At 45.8% G+C, this 27988-nt stretch overlaps 2 protein-coding genes and 1 long non-coding RNA gene across 3 annotated transcripts; 2 read left to right on the forward strand and 1 right to left on the reverse strand.

Annotated features, from left to right (window-relative positions):
* The first annotated feature begins 11193 nt into the window (after window positions 1–11193).
* LOC109249396 (tubulin beta-4B chain-like) lies at window positions 11194–12572 on the forward strand. The gene is made up of 4 exons (XM_053905330.1): window positions 11194–11296; window positions 11801–11832; window positions 11936–12083; window positions 12439–12572. The coding sequence occupies exons 1-4, from the start codon at window positions 11194–11196 to the stop codon at window positions 12555–12557; spliced, it is 402 nt and encodes a 133-aa protein (XP_053761305.1). The 3' UTR covers window positions 12558–12572.
* Window positions 12573–20427: 7855 nt separating this feature from the next.
* Window positions 20428–23885, reverse strand: LOC109249463 (uncharacterized). The gene is made up of 3 exons (XR_002072591.2): window positions 23623–23885; window positions 22722–22807; window positions 20428–22152 (listed from the first exon to the last, which is right to left on the reverse strand). It is a non-coding gene; the product is annotated as an uncharacterized LOC109249463 (long non-coding RNA).
* Window positions 23886–24024: 139 nt separating this feature from the next.
* Window positions 24025–27974, forward strand: TUBB2A (tubulin beta 2A class IIa). The gene is made up of 4 exons (XM_019419883.2): window positions 24025–24172; window positions 25457–25565; window positions 25921–26031; window positions 26718–27974. The coding sequence occupies exons 1-4, from the start codon at window positions 24116–24118 to the stop codon at window positions 27776–27778; spliced, it is 1338 nt and encodes a 445-aa protein (XP_019275428.1). The 5' UTR covers window positions 24025–24115; the 3' UTR covers window positions 27779–27974.
* Window positions 27975–27988: the final 14 nt, after the last annotated feature.

A 27988-nucleotide genomic window follows, 5' to 3' on the forward strand; every position in this document is an offset into this window, starting at 1 on the left:
AAATGGCAAGTGAAGATGTTAATCATATGTAATAGGACTGGCCATAGACATTTCCAACTTGTTCTTGAGCACAACGCTACTAAAACAAAATGTCTTTTAGCAGCAACACCCATGACTTAAATTTCATTAATATTTATGTCAAAAGAGAGTTGCTCATAAAAGCAAGGTGAGTTTCATCTTCTTAGTGAAAGGAATGCCTTGGACCGATGAAGACCAAATTGTTGACGGTGGTGAAGTGAACTGCTTCAACTCTCATTCCCCTTGCTTATTTAATCTCTCAGCCTAAGCCTGTCTCTTGTAGCAGGGCAGGGAGAAAAAAACTCTTCAAGTCCCAGTGGCCATCTGCAAAGACCGTGACAGGACTGAACACAATTAGCAAAGATTCCGTGCAAGGATGAATGGGTCAGGTGACACACACATTTGCCAGCCCTGGCTCTTGTCCTGGTCACTTGCAGGTCCAGAGAACAGGGAGGACTCTGCAGAGCTCTTTGCCCATGGCAGAGAGATGCAAGCATTTCTCAAGGGCACGGGCTTATTTGAATAAGGAGTACTCCCTACTCCTGCCCACTAGGAAGGGGAACTTGCTGGAGGGACAAAAAGCCCAAGAGAAAAGGAAAAAGCCTAGGAGTGAATAAAAATAGAAACAGGCTCAATGCTCTGGCAGGCAAGATTCTCAGTGAATCTGGTCCTTCAGTGAGTAGAAATATCTCATTGAAGTGTAATCCCATGGGCAGGCTTTTGGGCTTTCTGTTTTCGCCACATTAACACCCTGACAAAGGGCTGCAGCATTGTTGATGCAGGAAGTGAAGGGAAGAGTAGATGGCTACCCCCCCACTTTTTCCCTTTCATGCCGACAGTCCTGGAGGCTGTGTAGTGGTTACCTAGGCAACTGTGGATGTGAAACTCCAGAAAATGTGCTGTCAGGCGGCAGGAGATGCAACTGCTGAATTTTCTACTGGCGTGACACGATGCCAGGCCATTTTCTTAACCCCTCTGAACAGTTTCATCCTGCACCAGGAGGAGATCATCTCTACCTCATGTGTGCATGTGCGTGTGTGTGTGTGTGTGTGTGTGTGTGCAAGTGCCTGAACTGACACTAGAACACAGAAGGAGCTCAGCGTGGATCTCCCTTCTTTCCCACTCACCTCACAAACATGTTGCACTCAGTAGGCACCACTGAATAAATGGGATAGAGATCTGATATAGAAACAGTTTTGGTAACGAACGAGACATTAATTCAGTTTCTGTAATTGGAATGATACTTAACACTTGATAAGAAATTTTAGTTTTGGTGTTAGGTGGTAAATCTTTTGTAAATTGAAAGATCATTTGAAATGCAACTACTTCTAGTTTATCGCCTTTATTAATTTGAAAGTTTGAAAACGTAATGTTTTAGATGCTCCTTAAGCCAATACAGCTGCAATTAGTAGGGGTTTGATGAGCCTCATAAATAGCACTCCCTTTTTTTTGCTCTGCATGAATTCAGACCAAATGAGAGACGGCTGGAGGAGTTGGACATAATATCAATGGCGAAATGGCAGCATTATTACCGATAAAACCCATAGTACTGACCAAGCAACAACAATGGGCCTTTTGATGCTGCTCCTTAGAATTGGAAAGACTTCACATTCCCACCCCAGGCTGTGGCCCCTCCCCGAGTTAGCACCCCCCGTCAGGGATGGGCCTCCTCACCTCCTGGTGCAGGCCGCCCACAGCACCCTCTCCCGGCAGGCAGACCACCATCCAAGCAACGCAGTGTAATTAGAGGTTGCGGACCATGTGGGCCTTAAGGACTTCAAAGGAGTTAAAACTAGACGTTTCCAATTGAATTAAGGAAATGAATTCCCCCTTCGGGACTCCGAGGCTCCTGGAAGTTGGTCCACCAGTGGAAACTTAGCTGAGCCCCTGTCTTCGAGTGCCTTCAGCTAGAAAGCTGCCTCACCCACACGCATGGTCCCTTCCTCAGGGACATGTTGCATGTTGAAGAGGGCATGAAGGTTTAGCCCCCTTGCCTCAGTTTGGGACATCCCTGAAGGATCATCTCCAGGGCATCCCCTGGGACTCCAATATGCTTCTTGGACAAATCTCTCCAAGTCTGTTTCCCGAGGGACTGTTGGGAGACAAGTAATTTTCAATTAACTAGATCATGTATCCAGATTGTAAGGAGGTGATAGACTCTACCATACAGAATTATATCTGGAAACTCACATTCTTCTGTCATTTTCTTCATATATTTATACGATCATATTTCTCCCCAGTTTTTTTTTTTCTTCAGCTGCTTCTCTGTGGAGTTGCTATTCATCTGATGTTGGGCCTCTGGCTAGCCCTCTAATTTTTTTCAGCAAATTCTCTCCTATTTTCCATACCCCTACCCCTTTTAGATTTGCTTGACTTATATCTTCCAGGGTCTCAACTGAGTTTTCAATTATGTTCTTATATTTTCTAATTTTTAAGAATTTTTCTCAATTCTTTAATTTTACCTTATATGTGTTCTATTCTTATTTCATGGATACACTATATCATCCCTTCTCTGAGGAGATTCATGAAACTTTTAAAAGACGTTTTCTTTTCCCTTCGTAATTTTCTCCATGTTTCTTTCTTTCTTTTTAATCCTTGTTTACTTGTTTGAGCCTCTGTCTTTCATGATAGAAGCTTTTTATAAGTATCTGGTAATCTTTAGTTGTATGCTCATTTTTTAAAAGTTTATTTATTTATTTTTTTCATAGACAGAGAGCACAAGCAGGGGAGGGGCAGAGAGAGAGAGAGAGAGAGAGAGAGAGAGAGAATCGCAAGCAGGCTCCTCACTGTCAACACAGAGCCCAACATGGGGCTTAAGCTCATGAACAGCGAGATCATGACCTGAGCTGAAATCAAGAATTGTATGCTTAACTGACTGAGCCACCCAGGCCCCCTGTGTGCTCATTTTTAAGACAGAATCACTAAGAAGCTAATTGGGACCTCCGAGCCCATGGGTAGAGCGTTTTGAGCATAAGATTCATTAGGTGAATTATGGGTGATCTGTCCTGTTGTTTGCTTGGAGAACTGTCAGTGGCAGTGTACAAATTGGACAATAGCTGAATATTTGCTCTTTGATAGTGAAATTTTGTGTGTCAACTTAGCTGAACTATGGAACCCAGCTGTTCAGGCAAACAATAGTCGAGATGTTGCTGTGAAGGTATTTTGTAGACATGATTCACATTTCAACCAATTTACTGTTTTATTAACAGATTACCCTTTATAATATGGATGAGCCTCATCCAATGGTTGAAGTCCTTAAGAATAAAAACTGAGGTTTCCCAGAGATGAATCCCTTCCAGACTGTCACATAGAAACCCTGCCTGAGTTTCCAGCATGTGGGCCAGCCCTGCAGATTTCAGGCTTTCTTGGTTCTGTTTCTAGAGAAACTGACTGATACATACTCCTTTACCATATGATTTTGCTACTCCACCAATCAAGAAGTGGAGTCTATTTCTCCACCTCTTGAATCTGGATGTGGCCACATGATTTGCTTTTGCCAACGGGACATTAAAAAGCGTGATACAAGGAAGGGTAGGAAAAGGGCTTATGGATTGGGGCTTGCCCTCTCCTGCCACTGGGGACCATTTTGCCACCACATAAACAAGCAGGATCAACCTGATGGATGACAAAAGACACATGGTTTTTCCAGCTGACATCAAGCCAACTGCCAAACATGACAGTGAGTCCCTCACTAGACCAACAAGCCTGCCAACCAATAGATATGTGAGTGAAGCTACCCTAGAACATCAAGCCCTAAATGAACTGGCCCATAACAAAACCACTCAGCCAACCCTCAAGCCTATAATTAGTAGTAAATATTTTGTCTTAACCCACGAAATTTGGTGGTGGATCTTTATGCAGCGAAAGATAGCATATATAATCATTATTATTACGTCTTTCTTCTTAAAATGATCATATGGCTCAGATTATCCCCACCAATACCCTGCTTCTTCTGCCTGGCTGCCAGCATTCCAACTGATGAGTAGAAGGCTCAGTTTTGAGCATTCATAATGTAAATATTCATTTAGTCCCCTGAATAAAGTATGGCCAACTATGAAGTTTTAGAGGACATAAGGTGTTCACACAGGAGACTACCCTCACTTCTAACAACAAGTGCAAGTTCAAGGGGCCCCCAGAAACACACTCAGTTTTAGTAATTTGCCAGAAGGATTCACAGAACTCACTGAAAGCTGTTATGTTCATGGTTATGGTTTGTTATGGAGAAAGCATATAGGTTAAAATCAGCCTAGTCAGTTTAAGCATCTGCCTTTGGCTCAGGTCATGATCTCACGGTTCGTGGTTTCTAGCCCTGCATCAAGCTATCAGGCTCTGTGCTGACAGCTCAGAGCCTGGAGCCTGCTTCAGATTCTGTGTCTCCTTCTGTCTCTGTCCCTCCCCCACTCACGCTCTGTCCGTCTCTCTCTCAAAAATAAACAAACATTAAAAAATATATTTTTTTAAATCAACCAAGACAGGAGAAACTTGGGGAAGAGTCCTAAAGGGTCCAAATGTAGAGATTCCAGTCATCTTGTCCCCATGGAATCAAGGACAATGTTAATCCCTAGGATATGTGTATGAAACACACACAACCAAGGAAGTTCACCTGAGCCTGTGGGGTCCAGAATTTTTGTTGGGGCTTTTATCTCCTGCCATCAGGGACACATACTCTTCATATGGCCAACATTTAGTCTCCAGCCCCTTCTGATACCTTCAGTCTCTAGTTCCTGGGAGATCTAAACTAGTACCAAAGCCCTTATCATAAAGCACATTGACAGACTGGTGGCTAAAGCCCTCAAGCAAATAAAAACGCTCCTATTAGACATTCCAGGGCCCTAGAAATCACTTCCCAGGAGCCAAGAGCAAAGGCCAGACCTCTCCTTGGATAAGAATAAGTTTTCACGGGGCGCCTGGGTGGCTCAGTCAGTTAAGCGTCCGACTTCAGCTCAGGTCACGATCTCGCGGTCTGCGAGTTCGAGCCCCGCGTCGGGCTCTGGGCTGATGGCTCAGACCCTGGAGCCTGCTTCCGATTCTGTGTCTCCCTCTCTCTCTGCCCCTCCCCCGTTCATGCTGTGTCTCTCTCTGTCTCAAAAATAAATAAACGTTAAAAAAAAAATTAAAAAAAAAAAAAAAGAATAAGTTTTCACTATACAGGTCACCCCCCAAGCTTTTGGCCAAGACTCTGTTACAGCAAAACAATTACCTTTGTCTGGGCATCTATAATTAATATAGTATTTACTACACAAAGCAATAGTAACTCACCCTATAAAGCCATGACATACATGTTCATATTATTGTACTGGGTTGATTACTCTTTTCCCTTCTCAATGTATGCTATTTGTACTTTATGATAATCTTGTACAGAACTGTTTAGCATAAAAATTAGGTGATGGTTAGTTAAATCCAGTTGTTCCTCAAGCCAGTCATTTTATTAATCCTGATGAGGCCTTAATCATTTTCTCAATATATTTGATTATCAATATCAGTATTACCATAAGACCTGTTTACTTAAGGTGGTTAACTCTGATCAACAAGGCCAGTGTTACACCATATCACCATATCAGGTTGCACAGCAACCTGAAAAATAAGAGTCAAAAGATCTGCCACATTACCAGAGCCCCACTGAGTCATTATCAATTAGTCCAGTCCATCATCGAATCTTATGATTTTTCTCTGAGTCATGTCACTCGGTTTGTAGGCTTCCATTTGACTGTGTCAAGGTTCCAAAGGCAAGAGTAGTCCACCAAAGTGTATGGCTCCACCCTTTCAGGCATCTGGTGTAATTGGGCTAAGAGACAATACCATCTCTTGTCCAAGTCTCTCTCAAGGCCCCAATATAATAGTGCATTTCCTTCATTGTGTAAACCATTTATTCATTCCTTTTATCCTCACCTTTTATCCTCACCATTCCTCCTTCTCCACATTTACCATTTTAATTTTACCAAGCATTTCCACCTTCTTTTTTGGAAAGGATGTTATGTTTGGCTACTGTATTGGTCTAGATTGCCAGCAGCAATACTAATCTAGCAAGTACCTCTCCCTCAATCCTCTCATTCATGTAAGATAGGACTTTCTTGACCTCTAGATAGTGTAGCTGCATTCACTGTTTGCAAGATGAGATAAAGGCACCACCCACTCCATCAGACCCTTAGTAATTCTGACATAAGATTCAAAATTATGGTGACAGTTTCTTGCTTAGGGATCATCCCTCCTACTGGCACCTGTGGTCGTTGCTCTGTTCCCAGTACCACTGTATTAGGTAGGAAAAAAGAAAGTTGAGGTTATATGGGGAAGAATTGTAGAGTAATAGCATCCCCTCCTACCTCATTCCCCAGATCTCATAGAAAAATGGAGAAATCTGCCTGATGGGTACACTTCATTGGCCCTCTTTATGTTGAGTGTGAGCACATACTCATGAAGGCATGTAAGCCAGCCCTTCATGCCTTAATCATTGACTGTTCTAGTCATCTATCAAACTATCAGGATCAAAGTTATGTTCCTTGAGCTGAAGACATGTGACTTGATGGCACAACTTGGTACAATATCTTCTAGTTCAGTCCTTTCATAGTATTTTGAACATTCACCTCTATCACTAGGTATGCAAAACCTAATCCAGAGCAAGTGTCTACTATGGCAGGAACCTAGTTGTAATCTCTAGGAGCATCAGCTAGATTTGACAGCTATGTGCATGGCCTTCCCCTTGGAGACTGCCCCAGAGCCATCTGCAGCCTCTCTCTTTCTTGTGGGCAGACTGTACAGTTGGTATTTTGTGCTTCATAGGGTGCAGGAGGAATATGTCTAAATTTAGCCCATCTCTGAATTGCTATAGGACAACACAGGAGGCCACCTCAAGTGAGTGCACAAGGATTGCCACTGGCCAATTCCAGCTACTTCCTGATACCAGGAGAAGGTTCTTCTCATAGGCATTGACATGTCCTACTTTAATGTACCTCTTGTTGTGCCTGGGTGTCTCAGTTGGTTAAGTGTCTGACTCTTGATCTCAGCTCAGGTCTTGATTTCAGGGTCATGAGCTCAAGCCCTGTGCTGGGCTCCACACTAGGCATGAAGACTACTTAAACAACAAAATTAATAATAATAATTATTATTACTATAATAATTATTATAATAAAATCATAATAAATAATAAATAAATAATAATAAAGTTTTAAAATAATAAAAATTCCCATAATGATTTTCATAAGGCTGTACCCCATATGGATATCCCTTTAATAGGCCAGCTTTCCATTGTCTATCTGCCTGACCCCACAGCCAGGCCATTGGCCACCACCATGAGTCAGTAAAAACCCAAACACAGAGGCAAATAGCAGGCATTCCAGCCCACTGAGCTGAATTGTTTTTCTTTTCTTCAATAAGAATGGCTTGGAACTGTTCACTTTGGAATTCTTATCCATAAACCAAGAGGCTTTTTGTTGGTCAATAGAGAGTTGGTCAATAGAGAGTGGTCAATGTCTACTCAAGTAGACATAGGGGCTAGCAGCGCCTCAGGTGGTTACAAAGTCAGACCCAGAGAAAAAGAAGCTCCCTGCCCAGGAATATATCTCCTTGTTTTCCCTTAGCACCATTTCCTATATAAATAATTTATTTTTTATTATGGAACTCTTTTGAGCACTCCCCTCTCCATTATAATATTTTTAGGACATTATCCAAGACATTATAGGTATTTCAATATTATTCTATGTCTTTCAGTCATAGGAACAATTTCAACTCATGTCAAATAGCAAGCTAGTAATTGTCTTTCAAATGGGAATGTTCTGGAATTTTCAAATGGAAATCCCAGTGGTCATTGCTGGGTGGCACTCACAGGCTTTTGCCATTAGCCCCAGTCTGCACCCAACATAGGGTTATTGTACAGATAATCTGTCTGTACCAGCACCCCAGTCGAATTAACAATCTGTGTGGGCTCAGGCAATGTTTTTGACTCCCATTTAGCTGTCTTATTAATAATGGCTGAAAGGAGGCTTTACATGACTTCTGTATGATGATACTAGGTAGGGGAAGCATGCCTCAATTAGACACAATATTCACCCCCATAATATATTCAAGTAACAGAGACACAACCACTTCTCATAGTCTGTTCAAACATTCATCCAACTTTTCACCTGAATCCCACTATTTCATTCTCATCTCTACCCAATCTAACAGTAGCCACTGTCAGAACTTTACTTTCAAGCTTTGGCATCATGGTGCACAGGGCTCCCATGTCAAGGAGTCCCAGAAACATCATTCTTAGACTCCTCAGCTATTTTACCCACTCATGTGCACAAACCCTTGGGCCCTTTTGCCAATCATTAACTTGATTAGGTTGTGGAACCATCACCTCAAGAAATTCTAGGGAGACTTTCCCATTTTCATCTTTGCCATCCAACTTTTGAAGTTCTTTCAAACTAGGGTGAATAAAGCAGATTTGTGTAAGGCCTTTCAGTGTGGGGTCCTGCAGTGGCTCTTATCAGTCTGTCCAGTTTCTGAGATTGCTGCAGTAAGACCTTTATTTTGGTCCCATCTATGTCTGCTTTATTTATCCAGTAACTGTTTAAAGGTTTCTATCTTCCTGGGATGGGTTTCTAGACTCTCCCTTTTGTCTTTTCCCCCCATTATCTTGCAAATCTTAACTATCTGTGGCTTCAGTTTAACTATTTCCTTTGGTGACAGACAGAACAGACTGATTCCAAAGTTTGGCTCAGCATCAAGATCCATCCCAACACTCTACCTTTCATTTTGGTTATTACAGATAACAACAACCAAGGGAGTGATATTTGCTTGTTTCTTGTTACTTTGCACTTCCTTATGCATCCAGTGAGACAACTTCTCCAGGAGCTGGAGCCAAATTTCTAAATTCTTTTGGTAACTTTTACCTCCAGTAACAAATTGTGGCACAGCTCCAGTTCTGTATCCTAGGTGACCCCGTGGCTACCCAGGAATCAAAGCCTCACCACCCCCCACCCATTCATTCTTCTTTCTTGAACAATGTTTCCATGAGTCAGGGTCAGGCTAGTGAATCCCACTTCTGACACAAACAGGGAAGCATTTGGGCCAACTGTGAAGTCAGAGGGAACAGTCTCCAAAAACATCCTTCCTTCTGACACAAGCTGCAAGGTCAACAGTCTCCAAGATTACCCTTAGGTTTGATTATTCACTAGGAGGACTCACAGAATTCACTGAAAGCTGTTATACGCACAGTTAGAGATTTGTTTTTAAAGGGAGTCTATAAAAGATACAGATTAAAATTAAGCAAGAGAAGAGCACAAAGGGAAGAGTCCAGAGGAGAACTATACACAGAGTTTCTGTTGTCCTTCTATGGAATGAGGACATGTCACTCTCACTGCATTGATGTGCAACAATATGCAAGGGGTACTTCCCACTAGGGAAGCTCACCTGAGCCTCAGTGTTCAGAGTTTTTATTGTGCCTCATGTGCATGTGGATGTCTCAGCCCACACATCCAAACCCCATCATCCCCTTTTTACATGCAGTCTCCCCTTGGTCCTAAGGGTGCACACTGAAGGCATGGCCTGCCCTCAGGGAGACAAAGGGAGAGAGACTTATACATGTACTACAAGTGGGCTCAGAGCAATTTGGGCAGGAATTTCAGACATTCTGGGATTTGGGACATGATCCAAAAGAGGGGTGCAAGCTTTGGGTGGATATGACCTCTTGGTTCTACAAGTGTCTCCCATGGGGAGGTGCATGGCAGAAAGGAAGAAATGAAGAATGAAAGAAAGAAAGGAAGAATGAAAGAGAGAGAGAAAGAAAGAAAGAAAGAAAGAAAGAAAGAAAGAAAAAGGAAGAAAGAAAGGAGGGAGGAAGGAAGAAAAGAATGCCCATAATTGGAATAGATCCTGTTATTGAGCTAATCTTATTAACCCATATCAAATCTTTAGCTAGACTGCCTGCTTTCATCACCATAAAATTTTGATTTCAGTTCTTGAGGCACTAATTGATCAAAAAGGTTTACAAAAGCATGTTATATCTACAAGCCTAGATGTGGAATCCCAGTCCCAGACAAAGAGGCTTTACCTTCCTTCCTTGCCAGGTTATGAAGAAGCCTTAGAACAAGAGTCTAGGGGATTGAAGGACTCTCAGAAGGTTTGACTGTCACAGCAGATCACACAGGGAAGATTTTTGCACCTGGAGCTGCAGCTGTGTGGGCCAATGACAAGTGTGCCAGAACTCCTACATGTTCCATGTTCTGCTACAGGAAATGACCAGAACTATGGACAATCTTACCAAAGACACCAACATCATCACCAGAGAACCAGGGGAAACTCCAGTGAATAGTCCTTAACAATTGTCTGGCATTGGACAGGATTCTGGCTTGCCAAAAGTGTGCCTGGGCAGTGGTCAGAAGTACTACTGGGCATGTATTCCCATAACGTCTATGCCACCACCAGAAATATTCACTGCACACCCAGAAATCCATCAAATTGCCACTGTCATCTTCCTTCTGCCATTAAGTATGCTTCAAGTCCAACATCTCAGAGCCTTCTCAGCTAACTCCCTTCAAATTTCAAATTGTGGTTGTACTCCCTAAATTAATCCTTAATAATTATTCTTTTAGTGTATTCCAAAGTATACCTCTGTGACACCCCTGATCTCAAAGACCCTCTGACACCTGTCAGTCTAAGGACATGCCCAGCAGATGATAACAACTAGTCTTTCTGAGCCAGCAAGAACATGGAAGCCAGCCCACCTCTGACAACCAACTGAACTAACACCAACCTCACAATGACTGTTATTCCATCCCCCAGAGCAGATTGTATGCATGAATAAAAGGAGTAAATGACCAAGTGTTCACAATTTTCCACTTCTTACCCTCTACTTTGCTTCACCCAAACTTATGCAGGCTTTCCCCTACCTACAACCCATAAATTTGGCTTGCCCCAAGTTTAAACAAGCACACCGGTGAACACCGACCTCCCAAACAGTTCAGTGTGAGAATCTGCTGACTTTGGAGAAAAATATTCCCCACTGCACAACCTGATTTTACACCTGCAGCCCCACCATCTTCCCTCCTCACCTACATAGTCCCTGCTGATCCTGCCCACCTCCCCCCTATAAAAGACAAGTCTGTTCTGATGGACATTGGATGCTTGCAACTTTCTGAGATCAGAATGTTAGATAATTTCCCTAACGTGAGCACCATCTGGACGTGATGATACATAATGTCAGAGTCTGACTTCCTGTCTGGAAGGCGGCAGGTGACCGTCCTGGGGCTGGGACTTCCCACCGCAGTGGGCGAGGCAGGAGCCAGCGTGGTGCAAGGGTGTGGGCGGGCGCCTGGACAAGGACGTGGTCTCTTTCAGAACCGCCATATTGCCCACCCCAACCTCCCCGCCCCCTTTCCTGCTGCAAATTCACAATGGAGCCTGTGCCCTCAGCGTGCCCTGCTCTGGCCACTGTCCCCAATCGGGCTCCCAGATTCCTCCTGCCTGCCCTTCCCCAACCATCCCCTGCTGGGGGCAGGGGCGACAGGCCACAGGATGTCAGTGGTAGAAAACTGTGCTGCCTGGAGGGCTGGGTGGGGTTTGCGCCAGGAGACATTGATCCCTGGAGGCAGTCTCTCAGGGCGGGGTCCAAGAGGTCCTTGGTCCTGGCTGGCAGGACCCGTCCATCAGCTGGGATGCTGTGACATTCAGCCCTGCCTGGGGGTGATGGCCTCCCCAGCATCCATAGCTTTCCCTAGAAGGGGATCTGCTGGGCTCACCCTCCTGGTTCAGTGCCCTTCCCAGCTTTGCAGTCTGTCGCCATAATATGGCCGATGCTCTGCAGATTTCCAAGCCCCTCTGCAGCAGCTGCTGGAGGTACAGGGGCTTGCGGCCATAGGACTCCTCCACTGTCTGACCACAATGGCCACTGTTCCAAGGACATGACAGGGAGAACAGGGCCATCCTTCTTGATGTTTAGGATGCTAGGCCATCATGTGGGTTTTTTTTTTCTCCCCAGTTTTGGGAGGTCATCAGTGATGAGCATGGGATCGACCCCACTGGCAGTTACCATGGAGACAGTGACTTGCAGCTGGAGAGAATCAATGTGTACTACAACGAAGCTGCTGGTGATTATTTCAGTGTTTTTTGTTTGGTTTTGTTTTTTTGCCCAGTCAACCTTGCTTTGCATACCGTGGCAGACGGAATGTGCTAGGAACATACAAATGCCAAAGACATGCTTCTTGCATTCATTTTAAATGTCAACTGGCAAAAATACACTTTATGGTTCCTTACGACTCCTGCATGTTTGCCATGACTAAGCATGCCATCATCTCTTTTAAAGCAGAAAAGCACCTCTGCTCACTTTTGCCTCAGATGCTAGAATTTTCTCTAATGATTCTGCCGTGAAAGGCACATAGAGCACAGTCTTGCCTGTGATTCCCTTGCCCACTGCAGGTCTAAGTCTGGCTCTGTTCCCCACAGGTAACAAATACGTACCTCGGGCCATCCTGGTGGATCTGGAGCCAGGCACCATGGACTCGGTCAGGTCTGGACCATTTGGCCAGATCTTCAGGCCAGACAACTTCGTGTTCGGTATGTAGTCCTGATCCATGGCAAATGGCTCAGTGAGTCTCCTTTCTCAACACTGTGGAAATCATCGTTCTTGGTGCTGAATGCTAAGGTGGAGATTGTGTGCCCATGGACAGTCTTGGGTCCTGGCCACTTCTCTGGCCCCTCTCTGGGCAGCTCAAAGAGCTGTCAGCCTGCAGAGGGCTTCTATGGTGCTCCTACTACAGAGCAGCCCGTGGCAGTAAAGAATACTGAACAGTGGTGAACCTTCCAACGGGAAGGTTAACAGGCTGCCGGTAATGTCAGAGGGCCTGAGACAGCAGGTAACCACTTAAGGAAGCCAAAGGCCAAAGGCACAGGTTGTGACCAGAAGTGGAGACAGCAGCTTGGAGCCCATCTTCTTTTTGGATCATATTGTACCCTTGCCCTTGCTTGTTTATTGATTGTACCTACATTAAGTACATTAAATACTGAATGCAGACCTGTACAAACTGGTCATGAACATGGTGCCTTTATCAGCCCCTAATGGTGCCCAAGATCACCCGCAGATGAAATGTCCTTCCCTGCAATCCAAATACTAACAGCAGAGGAACAGGAAGAGTGAGATCTTAGCAACTCCGCAAAGAATCAGGACAGCTTCATATGAGTCACCAGTATGATGAGGCTGCCCAGAAGCTGATGTGGTCCGAGCTGCATTCATAGCTCATAGTCAAGAACAATCGAACTAGTTCTGAACTCAAAATCCTGTTTCATGGGGCTGTGGGGAGGGAGTCCAGGAAGGAACTTGAAATGTTTAGCCAGTGAGGCAATACCTTAGGAGTATGAAAACTGCGCATATCTGAAAAGTGTGGAGAAGATACACATCTTTAGCTGACGAACCAAACCTGAACCAATGGCTAAATGGTATGTGTCAATAGATAGGAAGGAACTTTCTAAGGAACTTTGTAGCAGACACTGTTGGTACCAGGCCATGTTCCTGTGACCCTCATTCTTCCCAGAACCCCTACTGCATGTCCTGCCCACAATGCCCCTTTGGAAGGAGGACTGTTAAAGGACAGACCAGAGGCAAAATAGGCCATCTTTCCTGGCTCTTGGTGTGACAATTCTGGTCCCTTACAGATCCCCCAGTGTGGAGCCCTGTGCCCACCCCAGTAACCTGCTTGCAAATGCAGCTTGGGGACTTCCCTTTCCTGGTTCAGTTCCTCACTACCCTCTTGCTGCTTCCTGGGACCACCTCCCTAGTAAACTTCACTCAGAACCTTGTCTCAGGTTGGCTTATGGGGGACTGACCTAAGACACTCACCAAAGCGGAGATCCTGTCGTTTTTTATTGCTGTGGGATAGGTTACCACAAACTCAGTGGCTTAAAGCATCATAATCATCTTATAGTTTCTGGGGGCAAGAGTCATGGGTCTCTGCTCATGTCCTCAACTGACCATCCTGGGCAGCTCCATCTAGAACCCACGGCCCTCTTCCATGGCCTTGGGTGATTGGCAAAAGCCAGTTCCTCGCACTCATAGGTCTGAGGTTCCTGTTTGCTTGCTGGCTGTTGATCAGAGACCGTTCTCTGATCTTAGAAGCTGCCTGATGTTGCCTGCCACCTGGACATCTCCACAATGTGGTAGCAGCTCCTTCAAGGCCAGCAGGAGAGTGTCTCTACTGCTTCAAAATTCTGATGTCTTCTTCTACTACCAGCTGGAAAAAATTCTTTGCTTTAAAGGAGTTCATGTGATTAGAGGAGGCCCACCCACATAATCTCCCTATTTTAAGGTCAGCTGACTGGAATCTTAATTTTATGTGCAAAATCCCTTCACAGTAGTACCTAGATTAGTGTTTGAGTAACTGGGAAAAGGTTGTGTACACCCCAGGGCCAGGTGGCTCTCAGGGCTGTGTTAGAATTCTGCCCTCTCCAAATGGACAGTTTGGGGAATGGAAAGCACATGGTCTTTGAAACGTCTGGTTCTGACATTTGAATCTATGTTCACAGAGTAAATGATGTTTCTACTTACTAGTTGTATGGCCTTGGGCAAGTATTCATTCTCTCTGAGCCTTAGCTTCTTTTTCCAGAAAGTGATCATAACAGTATGTACTTCAGAGGGTTATTGCAAGGATTAAATGAAATGACATATGTATAGTACTTGTCACACAATAGTGCAACAGTTGGTGCTGCAGTGAGCATCCTACTAAGGCAGGTAGGTGTTCAAGGACAGGCTATATGACTTCTTGCTAGGAATTCTGCAAAGAGGGGGCAGGGACCAAGATAGATTTATTTTGGAATTTCTTTTAATTTTAGAAAATATGATTTTCAGATCCCCTTTGGCCACAGAAGTCTATGGATCAATGTGAATGTTCTTGGAAAAGCCAATATACTTATCAAAATAAGACCTTAATTGGGGCGCCTGGGTGGCTTGGTCGGTTAAGCATCCGACTTCAGCTCAGGTCATGATCTCACGGTCCGTGAGTTCGAGCCCCGCGTCAGGCTCTGTGCTGACAGCTCAGAGCCTGGAGCCTGTTTCAGATTCTGTGTCTCCCTCTCTCTCTGCCCCTCCCCTGTTCATGCTCTGTCTCTCTCTGTCTCAAAAAAATAAATAAACGTTAAAAAAAAATTAAAAAAAAAAAAAAGACCTTAATTGACTGATATTGTTTTTTTGGTACAGATTTTCATAAGGGGATAGAGCTTGTGTGCTCAAATTTCAGGAAGAGTAGCAAGAGGTGATAAAAAGAATTAAAAGGGAAATTTAACCACCATTACAATTTTACTTAGGACTGGTCCCAATTCAGTAAGTTAAATTTGCAACTACAGGTGGCTATAGTGGAAATTGCTAGCTTAGGCTGGGCTCTGAGTAGCAACATAAGATTTTTTGAGGGAGCCCTGCAGGGTTGAGGGCCCATTCTAAGTTTCCTTCTACATGTACTTCCTGTTTTCCTTGTCTTGCTTTTCCATCACTTCCTTTCAACTCCAAAATAAGATTGGACAGCAGGTTCTGGTCCCAGCGTTAATATCTCATCAGACTTGACAGTTCATTTATTGACTCAGCTCCTAATCTTGCTGGGCCTTTTCCCTCTCTTACTATTCCTGTACTCTGTGTATAGTGGGCTCTCCCCACTATGGAAAGCCTCAGCCTGTGCACTATGTTCAGCTTCATTTCTCCAATATCAGTATTGGCATCTCAACAGGATCCAAATGCCTCATTCATTGCAAAACTATCCAACCTTAAAAGTCATCTGTGAATCAACACAGTATTCCCTGAGTTAACAGAAATTTGACTCTTAAACACCCAGTACATAGTTATGTCTGGTTGCACATTGCTCCTCTATCCTAAAACTCACCCAAAGGCCTAACCCTCCCCTAGTCCCCCAACACACACAGAGCAACAAAGCTGTGCTTGGCCAGTGCACCTCCTGCTGGCCAGTGAGGGGAAATGACTGGTCCAAGACCTCTCCTCCCCTTTCATTTTCACCAAGGTAGTTGTGCACACAATGTGCCCCTCCCTTTCCTCTTTCAACATTCTCAGCTCTGTTAAATCTCTCTCAGAGGATGCCTTTCCCAACATATTTGTCCCCATACCTCCTTCTTTCTTCTGGTTATCAAAAGAATCTAATTATTTCATGTTTACACTAATTGTAATATTTTTATGTTATGATATAAAAGTTAAGTTACATTTGACTAATTGACTGCTATGTTTGGTAGGTATGCAATTAAACATTTATGAATATTACTATTGTAGTATTCTTTTTATATTTTGGAGTTTTCCTCCCCACCCCATCTCAAACATTTTCTTAGGTCTTGAAAACTAGTAAGTGCTATACTTATTGTGGTAAACTTGTAAAATGGGCAAAATTGGCTTTACTGGTAATATTAAAAGAGTGGAAATAACAAATATTCCTCATAATTAAGAAAAACAAAAGACTATTGGTAGCATGTTACACAAGCATCAGACTATGAGTGTTCAACAAAATTTGGTATAGTTAAATAATAAATTTAACAAATTTCATCTACCACATATTTGAAATGTTGCCTATTACTATTTTTGTACTACATGACAATTAGGCATAAAGAATAACTGATTACAGGAGTATACAGTGGCGAAGACAGTATAGTCCTGTAGCATGACAATAAATGGTATTGGGAAAATTGGTCAGCTACATGCAAAAGAATGAAACTGGACCATTTTCTTTCATACACAAAAATAAATTCAAAATGGATTAAAGACCTAAATGTGAGGCCTGAAACCATAGAATTCCTAGAAGAGAGCACAGGCAGTAATTTCTCTGACATCAGCTGTAGCAACGTTTTTCTAGAACTGTCTCCTAAAGCAAGGGAAACAAAAGCAAAAATAAATTATTGGGACTTCATCAAAATGAAAAGCTTCTACACAGTGAAGGAAATCAACTAAAAGACAACCTACTCAATGGCAGAAGATATTTGCAAATTATATATCTGATAAGGGGTTAATATCCACAATGTATAAAGAACTGACACAACTCAACACCAAAAAAAAAAAAAAAACCACAAACAAACAAACAATCCAATTAAAATATGGACAGAGGACTTGAATAGACATTTTCCTAAAGAAGACATACAAATGGACAACAGGTACATGAAAAGATGAGCATCACTCATCATCAGGGAAATGCGAATCAAAACCACAATGAGATATCACCTTATACCTGTCAGAATGGCTAAAATCAACAAGATAAGAAATAATAAATGTTTGCAAATATGTGGAGAAAAAGGAACCCTTGTGCGTTGTTGGTGGGAATGTAAATTGGGGCAGCCACTGTGGAAAACAGTATGAAGGATACTCAAAAAATTAAAAATAGAAATACTGTATGATTCAATAATTCCACTACCAGGTATTTACTCAAAGAAAATGAAAATACTGATTCTAAAAGATATATGCACCCCTATGTTTATTGCAGTATTATTTACAATAGCCAAGATATGGAAGTAACCCCGTGTCCATCCATAGGTGAATGAATAAGGAAGGTGTGGTACACACACACACATACATACACACACACACACACACACACACACACACACACACGAATATTATGCAGCCATAAAAAGGATGAGTTCATGTAATTTGTGACAATATGGATGGACCTAGACGGTATTGTGCTAAGTGAAATAAGTCAGACTAAAAAGACAAATACCACATGATTTCACTCATATGGAGAATCTAAAAGACAAATAAATTAAAAACAGAATCAGACCTATAAATACAGAGAACAAACTGATGGTTGTCAGAGGGTAGATGGGGAGTGGGACATACAGGCTTCCAGTAAAAATAAAACAAAACAAAACTGATTACAAAAAAGTAGTAGTATTTCTACTCAGTCATAGCAAGTATTTCTGGGAATTAGTTGGGAAATCATGATGAGAGACAGTTTAGAGTTTTCTCTGAAGACTCCTGGCTGTACGATGGAGGAGGCCCCGCGCGACTATACTATTCTGTAACTTAAATGCGCTAGGTCCAATAAAGCTTTTAAAAAATGTACCTCAATATTATAGTTAAAAACAAAAGGCACTTTGTATTTTGAGTGCATTCTCCCCCTAGGTGTTTTCTGAGTGGTGGCGGTTGCTTGCAAAGACCATTCTTTAGAAGTGTTTTATTTTATATATAAATGTTTTATTTATTTATCTTTTTGAGAGACAGTGGGGGAGGGGCAGAGAAAGGGAGAGAGAGAATCCCAAGCAGGCTCCATGCCCAGCACAGAGCCCTGTGTGGGATTCGATCTCATGACCCTGGGATCATACCCTGAGCCAAAATCAAGAGTCAGACGCTCAACCGACTGAACCACCCAAGCACCCCCAGAGACCATTCTTGAGACAGCTGTACAGCCCATGTTGGTGGTGGGCAGAGAGGGGGTGATTCCTACATTATGGGCTAAAACACTGGCAGTTTGCGTTGAGGCACTGAGAAGGCCTGGAACACCTTCCAGGACGGCAAAGCCCGGCCAGAGCTGCAGCCACTGGGCCAAGGACACCAGGGCAACAGCTCCTGGCACTCCCCGCCTATGAGCTCTGGAAGCCTCTCCCTAGCACGCTTTCAGCAGAAGGCAGAATTATTAGGCTCTGCACAACTTAATGGCTTTCTCACCACAGGGAGGAAAATGCTGATGTCAACCTTTCCGTAATCACCATTTGCCTTGATGGTGAAACAGAGCACAACTTGAGCCCTGGAGCTTCCAAGAAAATGACCAGCACCTTTTGTGCACCCGGCTTGGCCCCATGGGAGTCAGCATGGCTGGCCTCGCCCAGATTCTTTGCAACTCAGATTTTGGTGTGAAAAAAAGTCTGTATACAGAAAACAGGTGGCGAGGGAGCCAGAAAGTTGGAAATGATGAGAATAGGTTCTCTTGTGTTCCACGCCTCCTCTAGGAGCTGGTAGTGTCCTGTGGGGGTGCTCAGGCTCAGAGCTTCCTGCACGGTGTGGTAACACCCGTTGACCTGTAGGCTCTTGGGGTTTGGGAAGGGAAACAGCATTCGAATGGTGCCTCAGCTCACTGCTTGCCCAGTCCTTCTGTGTGTTTATTTCTGCAATAGTACTTTTCCTTGCTGTAATTCATCTCAGGGACTAATGGTCAAGATGATAACATGAAAGTGTGTACACAATATTATGAGGTACAAAAGAAGGAGCATCACAGAAAAAGTGACTTTGGAGGTGAGCCCTGATTTATGGACAGGAGCTCCCTGGAAGGAAGGAAAGAGGGAAGGAAGGAAATAATACCAATTATAATAGCTAATATTTATATAACACTATGGGGCAGGTGTATTCTAATTGCTTTCACATATTAATTCATTTGGTCCTTGTAGCAACTCTAAGAAGTAGGTGCTATTATGATTACCACTTTACTGATGAAGCAATTGAAGCACAGAGAGGTTAAGTAACTTTCAGTCACACAGCTAATGAGTGTTAGAGTAAGGATTTGCACCCACTCCATCCAGGGCCTGTGCTCTTAATTCCATCCAGGCAATGTGGGAGTGGGCTGAATGGGGGGAAATTCATTCCAGTCATGTGAACAGCCCTGGGTGTGTGAAGCAGAGTTTGTTTGGAGAATCTGGTATGTTCCAGATGCTCTAGATTATGGGGAAAATGGTAACAGTTGGGAGAAGGTTACATATGTTTGAGAATTTGTAAGACTGTGATTTAGGTCGTGGCATAAGAAAATATAGTATTTCTTCATTTCTAATGTCCAAGGGGAACGTAACTGAAATGATGTTAAAAAAGAACAAACAGAAACACCCGAATGACCAGGAAAAGGAAGAAGAAAAGCACATACAGAGAAGGGTAGAAAGACACTCAATGTTCTTTAGTATTTTCTAAAATTTCTAATTTTGTAGTCAGAAAATATGAATATGTAAAATAAGTTTTCTTACCATAATAAAATCTATATGTGTATATAATGTATGTGTATATTATACACACACACACACATACATACACACACACACACATATTTGTTGTTTTCTATTTTGAAAGGTCCAGATTGACAATTCTAGTAAAAGTAACACATACTGGGAATGAAACATTCTAGGAGGGGCTAAAAAACATTGCCATATATTTACTCCAAATTATTATTATCTGGCGCAAACATTTATAAACTATAATGTGGTGGAAATGACATTTTCAAAGTAAGTTAAATTGGGGCTCAGACTATTTATACTTTAAGCAGTCTTTTAATTTTTTATCTTTATTTATTTTATTTATTTTTATTTTACTAATTTTAAAAAATTTATTTATTTTGAGAGAGAGAGTGACCAGGGGAGGGACGAGAGAGAGGGAGAGAGAGAGAATCCCAAGCAGGCTCCATGCTATCAGAGCGGTGCCTGACACGGGGCTCAAACTCACAAACCGTGAGATCATAACCTGAGAGGAAACCAAGAGTCAGATGCTTAACCGACTGAGACACCCAGGTGCCCCTATTTATTTTTATTTTAGAGAGAGAGAGCACGAGCAGGGGAGAGGGGCAGGGGGAGAGAGAGAATCTTAAGTGGGCTCCACACTAGGTGCAGAGCTGGACCCCACAACCCTGGGATCATGTCCTGAGCTAAAATCAAGAGTAGGATGATCAACTGACACCTAGGTGGTCTTTATAAAGAGGAAGCACTTTAGGTGCTTTAAGTAAATTTCCTCCATCTTCATAAAGAAATGCTTTTATTCAAAAGCTTGAAGATGTGTGCTCACAGCACACATATAGCAGGCAAGGCTATTTTAGACAAGTTTCACAGGAAAGAGAAGTGGAAGTGCTTTGTCCCCTGGACCTCCTCTGAGGACACAAACAAAATAGACTGTGAGGCTGTTCCAGAATAATTCATACAACTTTACTGCTGGAATGGCTCTTGGGTTTTCATTATTCTACTGATGCTCAAAATTTCAGAATCCCAATTAAATCTCTCTCAACCAGATCACATGTGTCGCGTTAGAGATGGCATCCACTGAGAGCAATGTTCATCATCATCCCACATCTCCAGGGTGCTTTCACAAGACTCCTCTCATGGAAGGCAGGAAATAAGAACAGCCCAGCAGAGCGAAACGTGAGATCCTGAGTCCCTCTGTAAAATGCAGGCCCGGCCCAGCCTTCTACTGGGAATTCATTCCTTTCCTTTCCAGTCTGAATTTTGTCATCATCACCCCAAAGTGCCTTCAGGGCAGGGATGGCTCAAACACTCGACAGTGACATCAAGTCCAAAGCAGGAAATGACAGGTGGCAGGAGGATGTTGGCTCTCCTCCCCCACCACCCTGCCCAACAGCCAGAAGATCTGCTCCTTTTTATACAGGAGCGTAGGGGAGAAAACCACCTTTCCCCAAAGCTTGCCAAAAGCCTATTCCAGGGAAAGGGAGGATCAGTGGGCCTCGTTTCCCCCTGTTATCATCTACATGGGTGCTGTGCAGCATAGCTTTGCTGTGTGCCAATGTGGTGGTGCTGGCGACGCCCACATGGAGGAGAGTTGGAGCTCACAGCCATCGGATGAGTCACCTGAGGCTGGGCAGGCATTATTTAAAAATCTGCCTGTGTGCTTCTTTGATTATATTCCAACAGACAACAGGGGCGGGGACTGGGGGAGGAGTGAGCAGAGGAGAAAGCAGGCTGGGTGCAGACTGGGTGGCGGGAGGAGGGAGCCTCGGCCAAGGACATTTGTTGCCAGTAATCCACGGGCAGTCCTCATGTACCTGGGCCTGCTGTAATCAATGTTGTCATTTATTTATTGACTGCATGTTCACTAAACGTCCAGCTCACATTGTGTCTCACATACACAACATAACAAAAACAGATTTCCATGTTTCAGATATGGTAACAGAGGCTCAGAGAAGGTAGGTGATGTGCTTAAGGACCCAACCAAAACAAAGCAGAGGGGGCACCATCCGTGAGGGTGATCTAGCCCTCCACAGGTAGGGAAAAGCACCCCTGTCAGGGTCCCATGTCCCCAGTAAGGTCCTATCAGGTCACATCTTCTGCTATTTGGCCCCAAGTCCCCATCTTGAAGGCAACAACAAGGCCAGAGGCAATTATCTCCTGAAAATCTTTGTGGCACTGTGCTATTGGTGAAGTTACCTGGGGCAGGGCCATTCTCTGGAGGGGACCAAGCTTGGCTGGTCATGAAGAGTCCAAGATGTCCTAGCTGGAGGCAGACATGGGGAGAAGGTAGGAGGCCAGGCCTTAGGAACCTGGCAACAGCATCAGTGGGATGGACTGTGTACTGGGGGCCCATCTGCAAGGGGAGGGAGGGGAGGAGAGAGCCTAGGAAACCCATCCCCTTCTGAGACAGGGCATCAGGCACCTGACTGGTTCTGAGAGGACCCCAAAGGACTGGCTTCTTAAAGCAGGCGTGATGAAGCCATGGCACTGCCCGCCTCTGATATATGCCCACTATTAACATGGCAAGCAGGCTTCCTACTTATAACGACAGCATCAGCTTGGTTTTATGGGGGGCAGTTTTGCTCCATAAACTTGACCTGCTTTCATATAGAGCTTCTAATTTCCTACTCACAAAGCTGGCTGCAGGGCACCTATAATTATCATCATTTTATAGTTGGAGAAACTGGCCCCAGAGAGGAAAAGGAGTATGTGCAGGGAAACAAAAACAGTCCCCAGGTCCCTGCTCACCTAGCCCAATGTTCAGGATCATCTTTGAGAATAATTAAGATTGGGTGTTACGTCAACCTGACCAAGCCTTTAAAACTCACCTGGGCTTTGTCTTTGTAGAAGGAATCTAGATGTCCTCACTTACTAGCTTTGTAGCTAGTCAGCTCTTTGAGCCTCCTTTTCCAAGCTGCGAAATTGGGAGAGTCATTACATTTACTCTAGAACAGGGCTGTTCAATAGAAATACCACATGAGTCACAAAGGTAACAAATTTTTCCAGTAGTCACTACTAGTGCAGCAGTCATTTAAAAAGGTAAAGAAAAATGAGTGAAATTAATTTTAAAAATAGATCCACAATATTTTGATATGTAATCAATATACAAAAGTAGTAATGGAATATTTTACAGCCTTTTAACGTGCCCAGTCCACGAAATCCAGTGAATACTTACACTTAAAGCACATCTCAATTTAAACTACCTACATTTCAAGTGTTTAGTAGTCACACGTGGCTGGTGGCCTTTGAACCAGACTGGGCAGCTCTATAAGGCTGCGGTGAGCTCCAGGTGACATACTGAATGCAAGGCACACATACCTGGGCTGATGTGTGGCTAGAATACCCTCTCTGACACGCACTCTCACACGCAGAATTTTCCACATTTAAGTGGTTTTTATGAAGAAGACCCAAAGCAGACTGAGGCAAATCCAGCACCCTCCCAAACCAACCACCTTCCTCACAAGTAGAAGGAAAATGCCACCCTGCCATCCTTGGTTTCCTTGAACACAGTTCCCATCTGCTCTCACCGAGAAACCCCTCACTCTTCCCCACCCTGCGCCCCCTCCCCTCGTTTAGACTAGCTGCGAATTCCACCCTAAATAGAAAGAGAACGCGGCCGGGACTCTGGGACCCTGCCTAGAGAGGCAGGCAGGAAAGCTTAGCGAACAGACCGAGAGCCCACTATCACTTCTAGTCTCCCTACTCCAAAGGGTACTCGTTGCCTCTCACCCTTCCGAGGAGGCGAGGACCCCTTTTGGAGGCAGCCCCTCCCCCTGGTTCCGCGACCCAGGTTTCCAGCCCCTCTCGGGTATCCAGAATGGAAAGGTGGGTGTGGATGCAGTTTACTGAAGGACCCAGTTCAAGGGTGGGGCAGCGTCCGTGGATCGAGCCGACCGCGGCTGGCTGGGCCCGATGCCGCGACACCGCCCTTGGCCGCCAGACGAAGGTGCCGGGCGCCCTCCCTGCAGTCAGCAGTCAGGCCGGAGCGCCCCCGCACCTCGCACCGCGCCCCAGCTCCCCCTCGCGGTGCCGCAGTCCCCGCGGCGCCGCCCCCAGCCCCGCCCTCCATTACGTCATCGCAGGCCAGACCGGGGAGGGGACCAGTCCCCCCATATAAAAGGCTGGCCTGGGGGGCGGCGACTGGTCTCTGCTGCGGAGTCCGCCGGTCGCGCCGTGCACAGCTCCGAGGGCCAGCGCCTCCACCCTCTCCGCAGCCGGCACCATGCGCGAGATCGTGCACATCCAGGCGGGCCAGTGCGGCAACCAGATCGGCGCCAAGGTGGGCGCACCGCCCGGCAGGGGCTGGGCAGGGGGCGGCAGGCCCCGAGGGTGCGGACCCGGGTCAGGGGCGGCGGGACCCCAGGGTGCAGGGCAGGGGCCGGGGGGAGGCGGCGGTAGCCCGCCGGCCCGGTGGCGCATTCTCGGCGCGGCCGCCGGGTGGGGCCCAGGAAGCCACACAACCTGCCACGATGCGCGCGGCGACGCAGTTGTGTGTGCCTTTAATCAAGGCCTTTTGAAATTTCCTCGGACACGGCCCTTCTGCCAGACGTTGTCGACATTACCCTGGATGTATTACTCTCTGAAATTTGGGCAGGGGCAGAGGTCTTATTAATCCAGTGGCCTCATGTGGAATTCAATTTGTTTATTTTCCTCTATAGTTTGAATGAAAAAAATGCAATGTCATTGGGGTGACAAGCTAGAGAGACTTCTTGTCGGGTTACAAAGACGAGGATGTTAGATAATTTCCCTAATATGAGCACCATCTGGACGTGATGATACATAATGTCAGAGTCTGACTTCCTGTCTGGAAGGCGGCAGGTGACCGTCCTGGGGCTGGGACTTCCCACCGCAGTGGGCGAGGCAGGAGCCAGCGTGGTGCAAGGGTGTGGGCGGGCGCCTGGACAAGGACGTGGTCTCTTTCAGAACCGCCATATTGCCCACCCCAACCTCCCCGCCCCCTTTCCTGCTGCAAATTCACAATGGAGCCTGTGCCCTCAGCGTGCCCTGCTCTGGCCACTGTCCCCAATCGGGCTCCCAGATTCCTCCTGCCTGCCCTTCCCCAACCATCCCCTGCTGGGGGCAGGGGCGACAGGCCACAGGATGTCAGTGGTAGAAAACTGTGCTGCCTGGAGGGCTGGGTGGGGTTTGCGCCAGGAGACATTGATCCCTGGAGGCAGTCTCTCAGGGCGGGGTCCAAGAGGTCCTTGGTCCTGGCTGGCAGGACCCGTCCATCAGCTGGGATGCTGTGACATTCAGCCCTGCCTGGGGGTGATGGCCTCCCCAGCATCCATAGCTTTCCCTAGAAGGGGATCTGCTGGGCTCACCCTCCTGGTTCAGTGCCCTTCCCAGCTTTGCAGTCTGTCGCCATAATATGGCCGATGCTCTGCAGATTTCCAAGCCCCTCTGCAGCAGCTGCTGGAGGTACAGGGGCTTGCGGCCATAGGACTCCTCCACTGTCTGACCACAATGGCCACTGTTCCAAGGACATGACAGGGAGAAAAGGGCCATCCTTCTTGATGTTTAGGATGCTAGGCCATCATGTGGGTTTTTTTTTTCTCCCCAGTTTTGGGAGGTCATCAGTGATGAGCATGGGATCGACCCCACTGGCAGTTACCATGGAGACAGTGACTTGCAGCTGGAGAGAATCAATGTGTACTACAACGAAGCTGCTGGTGATTATTTCAGTGTTTTTTGTTTGGTTTTGTTTTTTTGCCCAGTCAACCTTGCTTTGCATACCGTGGCAGACGGAATGTGCTAGGAACATACAAATGCCAAAGACATGCTTCTTGCATTCATTTTAAATGTCAACTGGCAAAAATACACTTTATGGTTCCTTACGACTCCTGCATGTTTGCCATGACTAAGCATGCCATCATCTCTTTTAAAGCAGAAAAGCACCTCTGCTCACTTTTGCCTCAGATGCTAGAATTTTCTCCAATGATTCTGCCGTGAAAGGCACATAGAGCACAGTCTTGCCTGTGATTCCCTTGCCCACTGCAGGTCTAAGTCTGGCTCTGTTCCCCACAGGTAACAAATACGTACCTCGGGCCATCCTGGTGGATCTGGAGCCAGGCACCATGGACTCGGTCAGGTCTGGACCATTTGGCCAGATCTTCAGGCCAGACAACTTCGTGTTCGGTATGTAGTCCTGATCCATGGCAAATGGCTCAGTGAGTCTCCTTTCTCAACACTGTGGAAATCATCGTTCTTGGTGCTGAATGCTAAGGTGGAGATTGTGTGTCCATGGACAGCCTTGGGTCCTGGCCACTTCTCTGGCCCCTCTCTGGGCAGCTCAAAGAGCTGTCAGCCTGCAGAGGGCTTCTATGGTGCTCCTACTACAGAGCAGCCCGTGGCAGTAAAGAATACTGAACAGTGGTGAACCTTCCAACGGGAAGGTTAACAGGCTGCCGGTAATGTCAGAGGGCCTGAGACAGCAGGTAACCACTTCAGGAAGCCAAAGGCCAAAGGCACAGGTTGTGACCAGAAGTGGAGACAGCAGCTTGGAGCCCATCTTCTTTTTGGATCATATTGTACCCTTGCCCTTGCCTGTTTATTAAACCTATTCACAGAAGCTTCCTGTTCCTAATTTTAAAACCAGTTGGGTTTTGTTAAACCGTCTTCTTGATCAGTTAATAACTCCATATGAATAAACTTGCTTATGATCTCCAGTGTTTTTGAAGATCATGGATGTATAGAAAATTTTCTGTAAGAAAGCATATCTAAAAGAGAAGAATCTGCAATTCCAAGATTAGTCTATAGTCAAAATGAAAGAATTCAGATATCCTTATGTTTTAGTGTCTAATATTCTCCTTTCCCTCTGGCAGGCCAGAGCGGTGCTGGAAACAACTGGGCAAAGGGCCACTACACAGAGGGAGCTGAGCTGGTCGACTCGGTCCTGGACGTGGTGAGGAAGGAATCAGAAAGCTGTGACTGTCTGCAGGGCTTCCAGCTGACCCACTCGCTGGGGGGCGGCACAGGGTCTGGGATGGGCACCCTGCTCATCAGCAAGATCCGGGAGGAGTACCCCGACCGCATCATGAACACCTTCAGCGTCATGCCCTCGCCCAAGGTGTCAGATACGGTGGTCGAGCCCTACAACGCCACCCTGTCGGTGCACCAGCTGGTGGAGAACACAGATGAAACCTACTCCATTGACAACGAGGCGCTGTACGACATCTGCTTCCGCACCCTGAAACTGACCACCCCCACGTACGGCGACCTCAACCACCTGGTGTCGGCCACCATGAGCGGGGTCACCACCTGCCTGCGCTTCCCGGGCCAGCTGAACGCCGACCTGCGCAAGCTGGCCGTGAATATGGTGCCCTTCCCGCGCCTGCACTTCTTCATGCCCGGCTTCGCGCCGCTCACCAGCCGGGGCAGCCAGCAGTACCGCGCGCTCACGGTGCCCGAGCTGACCCAGCAGATGTTCGACTCCAAGAACATGATGGCCGCGTGCGACCCGCGCCACGGCCGCTACCTGACCGTGGCTGCCATCTTCCGCGGCCGCATGTCCATGAAGGAGGTGGACGAGCAGATGCTCAACGTGCAGAACAAGAACAGCAGCTACTTCGTCGAGTGGATCCCCAACAACGTGAAGACGGCCGTGTGCGACATCCCGCCGCGCGGCCTCAAGATGTCGGCCACCTTCATCGGCAACAGCACGGCCATCCAGGAGCTGTTCAAGCGCATCTCGGAGCAGTTCACGGCCATGTTCCGGCGCAAGGCCTTCCTGCACTGGTACACGGGCGAGGGCATGGATGAGATGGAGTTCACCGAGGCCGAGAGCAACATGAACGACCTGGTGTCCGAGTACCAGCAGTACCAGGACGCCACGGCCGACGAGCAGGGCGAGTTCGAGGAGGAGGAGGGCGAGGACGAGGCTTAAGGACTTCTCAAATACATCGTGCATCTTTAGTGAACTTCTGTTGTCCTCAATCAAGCATGGTCTTTCTATTTGTATACTATGGTGCTCAGTTTTGCCTCTGTCAGAAATTCACACTGTTGATGTAATAATGTGGAACTCCTAAAAATTACAGTATTGTCTAAGATATCTATACTAATAAAAAAGCATGTGTCTAAAACTTTGTGGTCTCTT

This window comes from Panthera pardus, unplaced genomic scaffold (assembly GCF_024362965.1).
Source record: "Panthera pardus isolate Hobbes unplaced genomic scaffold, ASM2436296v1 HiC_scaffold_17, whole genome shotgun sequence".
In the NCBI taxonomy this organism is placed as follows: domain Eukaryota; kingdom Metazoa; phylum Chordata; class Mammalia; order Carnivora; family Felidae; genus Panthera; species Panthera pardus.